The sequence below is a fragment of the Cibotium barometz genome, chromosome 26 (genome assembly GCF_041138505.1).
Source record: "Cibotium barometz isolate CiBa-2024 chromosome 26, ASM4113850v1, whole genome shotgun sequence".
In the NCBI taxonomy this organism is placed as follows: domain Eukaryota; kingdom Viridiplantae; phylum Streptophyta; class Polypodiopsida; order Cyatheales; family Cibotiaceae; genus Cibotium; species Cibotium barometz.
The window spans coordinates 46992339-47002296 of NC_141071.1; the positions used below are offsets into that span (position 1 = coordinate 46992339).

The 9958-nt window shown below is 39.5% G+C and overlaps 1 protein-coding gene across 1 annotated transcript; it reads left to right on the plus strand.

Moving 5' to 3' along the window:
• The first annotated feature begins 1344 nt into the window (after positions 1–1344).
• LOC147624035 (uncharacterized) lies at positions 1345–7188 on the plus strand. The gene is made up of 5 exons (XM_086820710.1): positions 1345–1814; positions 3059–3176; positions 4051–4177; positions 4293–5801; positions 6063–7188. The coding sequence occupies exons 1-5, from the start codon at positions 1679–1681 to the stop codon at positions 6879–6881; spliced, it is 2709 nt and encodes a 902-aa protein (XP_086676836.1). The 5' UTR covers positions 1345–1678; the 3' UTR covers positions 6882–7188.
• Positions 7189–9958: the final 2770 nt, after the last annotated feature.

The following is a 9958-nucleotide window of genomic DNA, read 5'->3' on the forward strand; positions in this document are numbered from 1 at the left end:
TCTTGTGATTTCTTTTAGCAACAACTTGAGTTGTGTACAATGATGCAACTACAGATTCTTTAAGCCCGTCAAGCTTGCAATTGTTGGCCACAATGTCCTTTCTATTTATCAATAAGGGCATTCCCACATGCCACAATGTTAATCTTGTGATTTCTTTTAGCAATGACTTGAGTTGTGTACAATGATGCAACTACAGAATCTTTAAGCCCGTCAAGCTTCCAATTGTGCTTTTGGCAGCAGCAAGAGAAGTCTTTTGCACCAACTCAAGTTTAGCAGGAGATGTCTTTTGCACCAACTCAAGTCCAGCCCCTCTAGGCTTCTCAAGATCAAAACTCCTTTAAGTGCCACTAATCTCTCTCTCTCTCTCTCTCTCTCTCTCTCTCTCTCTCAAATTTAAGGTTAATCGGGGGTTAATAATGCTTACTTGTGTAATATGTATTATTTTTTATTTTCCCTACTTTGTTGTTGATTATTTTTTCTTTCTTCAAAACGATTTATTAGTTATTTTTTGTTTCCTCCCCCTAGAGGGTGGGATCTTTCCCCACAGTCATTTTACAGGCACACCCAAATACCACAAGGGGGTAGGGGGTATCACGCTTTCCAAACATTGGCCAATTTGAGACACCAAATCAATTTGGGCAAGAGCCCGCCGTGAGAGAGCCTTGCGATGGGTGGTAGAATCACTTTAGAGGAGTCCTTCTGCGGAAAGGGCAAGTACCACAACCACCACGAAGACCCCAAGGAGCATAGATATCCCTCCTGAAGAGGCTAGAGGGAACTTGAACCCACCACCTAATGATTGAGAGTCCAACACTTTACCACTAGACTATATTTACTTTATCCTTTTTTGTTAACCATGTTATTTACTCTATTATTATTATCTTCATAATCTAGAAAGGCTTGGGAAATTTCCATCGTGTTCTAAGAGTCGAGTCTCCCTACGCACTAGTAGTATTAGCAGCATTAAGTTTTTAACTAAATGTGGAACGCAGGCAACTTGCAACACACTTTTCCCTAAATCCTCTGGATATTGTTAATACTTGAAAAATGTTGAGTATTAAGAAAATGCTCCTAAATCTATTGGCTATGTTCTTTTTAGGGAGTTGCTATTGTGAAAACAAAACTTAAATAGAAACTATAACGTCAAAAAGTGTAGCTTAAATCTAGGAATAGTGATGCTAATTGCACTAAATGTGGTGTGTGACACCAAATTAGTATAAATGCTACTAATTCTGCTCATCTCTAAAGAATTTAATTTTATTACAAGAGGCCATCTTAAATTTTTAACATGTTATTTTAGTGGGACTAGTATATTTTGCTAATCCATAGGAGGACTCGGCTTTTAGATAGTATAAGCTTTTCTCTCTCTCTCTCTCTCTCTCTCTCTCTCTCTCACTGTGCGATATTTAGCATAACTGATAAAAACAAAATTCTTGGGCGGCAGGAGCCGGCAGAGAGAGAGAGAGAGAGTGTCTTGCACTTACCAAAAAAAAAGAGAGAGAGTCTTGAATGCGGTTGGAGAGAGCTTCATGAGTCTCGACTGTGTGTGTGTGTGTGTGAGAGAGAGAGAGAGAGAGAGAGAGAGAGAGCTCTTAATAAGTAGAGTGAGAGCTACAGAAAGGCCTCTGACAGCTCTTAATAAGTACAGTGAGAGCTACAGAAAGGCCTCTGATTGCAGATGGGTAGCAGCCGGCCTCATGAACACGAGCTGCATCAACCTAGACAGAAATCCTCACATGAAGAGCACTTGGATCACATCAATAGCTCTGAGGGAAGTCCTCTTACAGCTGGTAGCACCATGGAAGCTCATGTAGGTAAGGATAATGTCCTTTTTTTGGTATACATCACAAGACATTTTCCCTTGCGAGAAAGACCCTCTTTTTTCCCTTTCAATATTGAGCAGCATGAGCTTTTGCAGAGGAGACATACAATTACGACAACATCATGAGCTTGGCACCACATACCTAGAGCTAGGTGCGGTGGGGGCAGGGTTTGCGGCCCCCGGGTATGGGACCATCCCCCACCGCACCTAGCTAGGTACACAGTGCCTCTTCTGCAGAAGCTCATTATGTAGAATACTGAAGCTCATTATGTATGCGGTTTAACCCGAACTAATTCTATCACAAGAAGTTTTGGACATTTTCTCTTGAGGTGTAGGTTGTTGTGTGTCATAATATCACCGAGCCTAGATGAGGTTATCCTTGAAATCTTAACCAAGATGAGGGGGGAAAGACATGAAATCTGAGACCGCATGTATATTTATACAAGTTGAAAACCAACTACTAAAACTTGAAAATTTTGAAAGGAATGTTTGCCCTCACACAGTTTAAAAGAGGTCTTTCTTTCCTTCATCTGCACAAGTTTTAGGATAAGTTGAGAGCCATCTTTAGGATATGGCAAGCTTGGAAATTAGATGCTTTGCATCATACACATGGTATAATTGTGGCGTTCCCAATTCCATGTGGAAATTAGATGATTTGCAGAGCATTCTTTATTATGCAATTCCGTTCCCTTTTATTCAAGCTTGTCGTGCCCGTTCCGAACAGTCGTCCAATTCCCGTTCCCTTGTGACTATGCCATAACCACAAGTCTGAATTAGCTTCAAGCTGTACAAGGCACCTTCTACTATAAGAAGGGCATCCACAAGGATGTGGAGGGACTATTGTTACTCAGCTCTCTTCTTTCCCTCTCTATGGCTTTAAGAAGTGGCTCTTAAGGAGTAAAACTTGAGTGTTGGCTCTTAAGGAGTAAATGCTAAATATCAAACCTTGAATTGAGCACTTAAGTATAATGAAGGCATTGCATAGAAACATAGGCAAGCATGATGTGAGAAAAAACTAGGTCTCTGAATTGATGAGATAAGGGGTATCAGTACCTTTATTCAAGTGGGTATGATTATCAACTCTTTTCCTTCTTGCTTATTTGTTACAGTTGTAGCATCGAGTTTCAAATGAGCTTGGCTTTACATTTTCATTTTCACTTGATAATCGTTTATCGATTTCAAAAAGAACCTAATATGCTATTTTCTGCTGGTACCTTTGTTGTCATTTTCTTTCAGCTGCCAGATTAGCAAGCTCATCTTTTTACCGGACCAGCAAGCCAATCATGAGATATGCAAGCAAAAGGAACAATGCCGATCTCTTAACATTTGACATTGGGAAGAGTGATTGTGATTGGTAAGAAAAAATGGAGTCAGATTTCAGGTTATGAAAGGGTTTTTCTTAAGTAGAGTTGAACATACATACATGAATAGTAGAAAATGGAAGAATCAACACTCAAAGGCTCATTTCATTTATTTGGAGTTTATGAAAGGTGTTCATGTATAGCATCATTATACATTCAGGTATTTTTTAAAGAAACCTCTTTTTGTATGCTATATAGTATATATGAACATCTTTTATCGCGACGAATAGGAGCTACAGGTAGTATTTACATGGCAGATCCGGAAGGGGAATATGTCTTGCAACTACTCTCTCTCCTTAATAGGTTATATTTCATATTGTAGGAACCTTGGTTGCCCCTCAAGACAAGGAGACCCATGTCAGCTAGCAAAATCTGAGCTCACAACAAACAGGCTATAACTTCAAAGTTATCACAAGACTACCACTTTTTGGACTTGTCTGTTAAGCTATTTATGTGAGGGTGTACTTCAAACATGCGAGGACTAGCGAGGACTAGTCTGTTAAGTTATTTATGCGAGGGTGTACTTTGAACATGCAAGGACTAGCTCTAGAAGGCATAGAAGAAGATGGCATCACCAGCAGCAATTTAGTCCTCTTGAGGATACTCTAAGAGAATGTAGGAGTTGCACACATAAATTAGAAATGATGTTTAAAGGTTTCATTTCAAAATGGAGGCCTTCCTAAACTGTCCAGTCAATGTATTATGGTGTATACATTGTCTGCTTACCTTTTAGAGCCAAGCCTGAAGGGGAATACTCCCTCACAAAAGTGTCCGGTTAGCGTATCGTGTATGCAATATCTGCTTACTTTTCAAAGTCAAAATTGGAGGACTTATGCATGCTATATATTATGCTCACCTTTTGTACAGGCTCATGACTCCCCCTGCCACACCCTTCAACAATTCAATGGATTACACTAACGATGCTACCTTGGAGAACAGTGATTTGCCTTTGCAGCTGCATGCACTTGCTAGAGTACAAGAAGTGGGTTTGAAAGTAAGCTTTAACACCTTGTGTATCAATTCACACACCAGAAAGTAAAATCTAAGCTAGCTTTTAAAGCAACAATACATGCACTTGTCAAATGCTTAGTTTGGTTTTGTCATTGCAGGATTTCACTCAAAGACAAGAGGCATCAGTTTTCTCCAACAGCCCACAGCTGGACAAAACATCCTTAAGTAATTTTGCGGCCGCCGCAAATTCAGATCATACGTCATTGAGTTCGGAAAACCATGTAAACAATCATGCTAAGCCCGATAGTACTACCAAGATCATACATACTACCGATGGTAATGTCAATAGGAGTTACACCATTAGCAACAAGAAACCATTATCAAACTCAGAGGTAAAGGCCTCTACACATGTTAACAGTAGTGATAGTAGTATTAAATCCTCTGCAAAAGGCTATTCTACTCACGAAAATTCCGGCCCCGCATCTAAAGAATCCTCGAGAATCACGAGTCCAACAAGCAGATTTAGTGAACTTCCATCTATCATCACCACTCTTAAAACAACTAGCCACCCTTACAAAAGCACTTCAGTAGGTAGTTCCTCATCAGCATCAACAACCCAGAGAGCAGATACGACTAGTAATGCTAAAGTCACAAACACACCTTCAAGAAGGCCTACAACCCCAACTCTTTCTCAAAACCAATCAAAACCTATAGCTAGTAATGGTGGTGGAACCAGGTCTACCTCAATAGGAAGAGGTGCAATCAATATTAGCAGTAATACTACTGCCAGCCGATCCACTAACAAGCTTGGAAAAGGTTCAAAAAACACCTCCCCCTCAAGGACAGGCTCTCCAGAAACCGCACGTGTATTGCCATGGGAACCCTCTGAAATGCCCAGATTTTCGACTGAAGCTCCTCCCAATCTCCGCACAACAGAATCCAATCGGTCCACATCTACCACTAGAAGCTCGAGGTCCACATCTACCACTAGAAGCTCAAGGTCCACATCTACCTCTAGAAGCTCAAGGCAACCTACAACACCAACAAACCAGAACAACAATAAAAACAGTACCAGCACCAGCAGAGATGCAAGTAGATCAACAAGTGCTTCGAAAGTAAGATCAACGTCAACATCGAAATCATCTGATACCAAGTCCAAATCTGATTGTATGAATGCCAACACCTCAACAACTTCGAGGGGTAGTAACAACAAGGGAGCCTTTAATAACAATGTTCTTGGCAGCAGAATGGTGGATAAGGTAATACAAGCAAGACGGGTTGCATCCTCGGCGTCATCGTTACATTCATCAGCATCAACATCAACCTCATCATTGCCTTTGTCAACATCATTATCATCATCATCATCATCATCATTGTCATCACTGTCGGTATCATCTAAGTCATCACTATCATCTTTGCCATCTATGTCATCATCATCATCCTCATTTTCATGGCCGCCAGCCTCATCAACATTACCTTCGTGCCACAATACACAAGCAAGGTCTAATGAATCAAGAAGTGTGCATGCGGAGTCTAACAGTCGGCGAAGACACAATAAAGTTATGGTAAAACAGTCCGCTGCTTCTATAAGCACAAGTTTGTTCAAAGACACAAATCCTGGCTTCAACTCCAGCAGGTTGAATCAATCTTCCAAGACAAGGCCTATGGTAATGATCTTTCTCTCTCTCTCTCTCTCTTTCTCTCATGATGTATGTACTGAATCTGTACATAATGTACACATGCATGCATACATGTGTAAGGCACCTTTCTCTCACTGTCTTTGCTAGCTTAGGTCAAATTTCTTACAGCTACATGCTACTAATGAATCTGTACATGTACACATGCATGCATACATGTGTAAGGCACCTTTCTCTCACTGTGTTTGCTAGCTTAGGTCAAATTTCTTACAGGCTACATGCTACATGCAGCAAAGGAATGGGGAGGTCCATCATTCAGGAACGATCACGCCATGCATGAGTGAGCTCCGAGCTAAACCTCTACAGGGAGAGGACACCATGAATTATGCAAGACAGAGCAATGAGGGTACATTACAGGTGGAGGACACCATGAATTATACAGGACAGAGCAATGTGGGTAATGCAGAAAGTAGAGATGTAAACAAAAAACCCACTACTACTATAACCAAGGAGGTGGAAAAGCAACACCAAAAACAAAAACAACAACAAGACCAAATGAGTGAAGAATCGTCTGATTTCTCCAATGAGCTGAATGCAATAATGAGGCAAGACAGAGCACATCATCAATATGATGTTTTCCCATCAAAGGATATTATAAAGGTGAGCAACAATGTGGGTAATGCAGAAAGTAGAAATATAAGCAAAAAATCCAATACTACCATAGCCAAGGAGGTGCACAAAAACCAACAACAACAATACCAAATGAGTGAAGAATCATCTGATTTCTCCAATGAACTGAATGCAATAATGAGGCAAGACAAAACACATTATTATGGTGCTTTCCCATCAAAGGATATTATAAAGGTAAGCAACAATTGGATGCTGAACAGCCCAGATTGTAGCATGAGGGATGATAGTGTGGAGCTCATGCATCTCTTCAGACAAGGCATAGAGAGATATGGGATCTCTGAATCCCCCCTTGTTTGCCAGCATGGTGCCCCTGGTAACTGTGACAAATGCAACAATGTCCATGGAAAGGGCTTCAAAAGCACTGCAGAGGTTTGGAAGGCTAGCCCTCTTTCAAATAATTCAAGATTTAGCCATAAATAAACACCCAAATGAGCTCTGGAAAGGGAGCCCCTTTTAATCATTAATAGAATGTGTGTACACTACCTATGTAGAGTACTAAACTAGAGCTCTATTGCCCCTCGTAATCATTGATAGAATGTGTGTACACTATCTATGTAGTATTAAACTAGAGCTCAGTGCTCATCATTGTGCAAGTTACTATTCACACATAAATAGTGCCAAATCTTCTTCAAAATTGTGCTGTATATTTAAGCTTCAATGAAGCTTTTCACTTTGGAGGACATATTTTGGATGTTGGACAGCTATCAAAAACCTTTTTTGCCCCATCTTCTAATTTTACACTTTTAACTTGATTGACAAGGGGCTACTTTTTTAAAAAAGTGACCTCCAAATCCATAGGATTTGCATAATCTTCTAGATTGATGTATGTAGTGGGTTGGCCATACAAGGGCGATGCGACTGTGTCAATGCAGCGTAGCCACCCATGCTTTGAATGCAGCATCCACATTACCTCAAGCACTATATAGAGAGGTAGTTACCACTAGTCGAGGCATCCAATGCTAGTGAGCATAGATACCTTCTACCTAGAGTACATTCTACATCTAGATCGCCATCTAAGCTCTACTTGAGAGCGCACCGGTGAACAATGCCATCGCATTGTACCTTGCTACTTTATTATTTAATCAAAAAAAAATAAAATTCTCTCCATTCTCTACTTTGGAATCTCTTAGTACTTTCTTTTGCTACTAGGTGTTTTCTCACTTCAAAAACTTTAGAGCTATGCTTGAGAAGGAAACAGGTTTGCAAATTAAGTTGTGTTATATTGATACCAAGTTCTACACCCACTATTGGGCACTTATGAGGTTACTGGATCTATGCATGATGGAGTTGATGGTTAAATAGTCTTGTGGATAACTACCATGAGTTTATAACTTACACTTTCTTGTAAAGTGAATAAAGGCATGTTCCTGGATTCATCTAGGTATATATCTCTTTAATGCACTAGTGGACTTTTAGCTTGAAGATAACACAAATACGAATTATCATAAGGAGGACCCAGATCGTGGGTTGTAATATTTTTCTTCTTTTTCTTTTTCTTTTTAAATTTTGGTGACTACTAGAAGGGAGAAAATTTCTCCGTGAGGACCCCTCATATCCTTAAACCGAGGGCAAGGTAACTATCGGGTGTCCAGTAGGGATCGAACTTGGTACCTTCCAGGTTACAAGCCACCCCCATCGACCACTAGAACAAGCGCCCGATAAACTTCTTGTTTTCCGAGACTTCTATCAACTTCAAAGTCATCCATTATTTTCATGAAGGCTCATGTTTATCTTTGTGAGTTCAAAATTAACTGGTCTTTTGTTGCACCACCTTTAGGTATGAACAATTTGTTGGTTCATTAGAGGAGGCAACAAAAGATAACCTTCCTTTTTTAAAAGAGAAGGCTATGAAGGTAAATTTTGATGAGTTCTCTTTTTTATTATTGTTGTCCTGTTCATGCGTTTGTGCATGAGATGCACCATCTTTAAAAATCTTAAAATTTCCTACCAATTTGTTTTTCAGTTTGGATAAATTTCTCAATAGTGGTTTGCTATTGCACTAGACACTTTATGAGCTTCTTTAAAAAAATCCTGAGTAGGAAAGGAAGCTACTTTCTACCCTTGTGAACAAAGTACTGGACTACTTTCTTTTAGCTTAAAGGGATTTTATTGTTTTGTAACTTTCTATGACTTACTTTAATTTCAATGCCTCTTGTTGATCTGCTAATGTAGTGAGACTTTTAAGAATCCTCAAAAGATGTAGCCTGTGTCTTCACCAAGAGATGCCTAGGTTGAATGTGTTATGATAGATTATTCTATTTTTCTATTGAGAGGTCATACCAGCTGGTGAACCAAGGAATAACCAAGAAAAGGGTAGAGGCAATGGGACAAAACAAAAAAAAAATGAAAACAAGAACAAGGATGAGGATGATGCCGTCGTTGAGATCGATTCTCGTTTACGATCAGCACTTTTAACTGTAAGCCATGGTCATCTCTACAAATGACCAATTTTGTTTAGTTTGGCAGTTGTGGAACATATCATTTGGCAAACAAGGTAATTTCTTATAGTTGCAGGGAGTCAACAGGGATTTTCCCTATGTTGGAGCTAAGGAAGATGTGGACATCCTCATAGAAGAGCATGCTCATGTTCTCTTTCATTTGGTATTTTAGTAAAGCTTTGAAATATGTCATTCTGCTACCTGAACATGAACTAGTTTATTTAAGCTCAACTTTTTAAAGGTGACCAACCTTTTAGCAGTTAAATTAATGCTATTGTTTACATTGGCTTATTTGCTATGAACTCACATCACAGCTAATGTGTACCGTTTCACAAGGCTACCTTTTCATTGCAGCCTCCTTTTAATACACAAGAAGCTTTACTAAGTTTGGTCTCTTTTACAGATATAAGATTTATTTTGATCAGTTTTCTCTACTGGTCTATCCAAGTCTTCCAAGGTATGATTGATTGGCTAAACAATATCATCCTTGTTTTTAAAACAGGAAACCCTTTTTTTTGTTTATGGCTTCTATTGGCTTCTTTTCAATGGTTTATCGTATATGATGTACATGGTTAGAAGTTATAATGGTATGCCTATTCAACCCTCTATAGTCAATGCAAAGCCTATATGTCCCATCTTTTTTCCTTTGAAACAAAACTGGACTACGCCAAGGAGAAATAGTAGGTCTGATATAACCTTTCTGCATCAAGTCATCCAACTAAAGTAGGTCTGATATAACCTTTCTGCATCAAGTCATCCAACTAAAGCTTCAACTCTCTCAACTCATTCACATTAAACCTATAGGGTGCCCTAGAGTAAGGTTGGGTTCCTGGTTCTACCTCTATGGCATGATCTAAGTATCTAGGAGGAGGCATCCCAAGTAGGTCATCATTAAAACATCACGATATTCATCAAGGAGTTTCTTTACATACTCGGGATGGTCTTCCTTCTCCGTCTCTTAATCTCATAGGCAAAGATTAAGAATGTCTTACATCCTTGCCTAATACCTCTCAAAAGTTTCGTGGCCAAAATTAGAAAGGCCTCACTATTCCTCTCCTT

What these genes read in the sequence shown, in the direction of transcription:
- LOC147624035 (XM_086820710.1), top strand. Translation starts at nt 1,679, where the DNA reads ATGGGTAGCAGCCGGCCTCATGAACACGAGCTGCATCAACCTAGACAG. An exon ending in CACCATGGAAGCTCATGTAG is followed by an intron (nt 1,815 to 3,058) that starts GTAAGGATAATG and finishes ATTTTCTTTCAG; the next exon opens with CTGCCAGATTAGCAAGCTCA. An exon ending in GGGAAGAGTGATTGTGATTG is followed by an intron (nt 3,177 to 4,050) that starts GTAAGAAAAAAT and finishes CCTTTTGTACAG; the next exon opens with GCTCATGACTCCCCCTGCCA.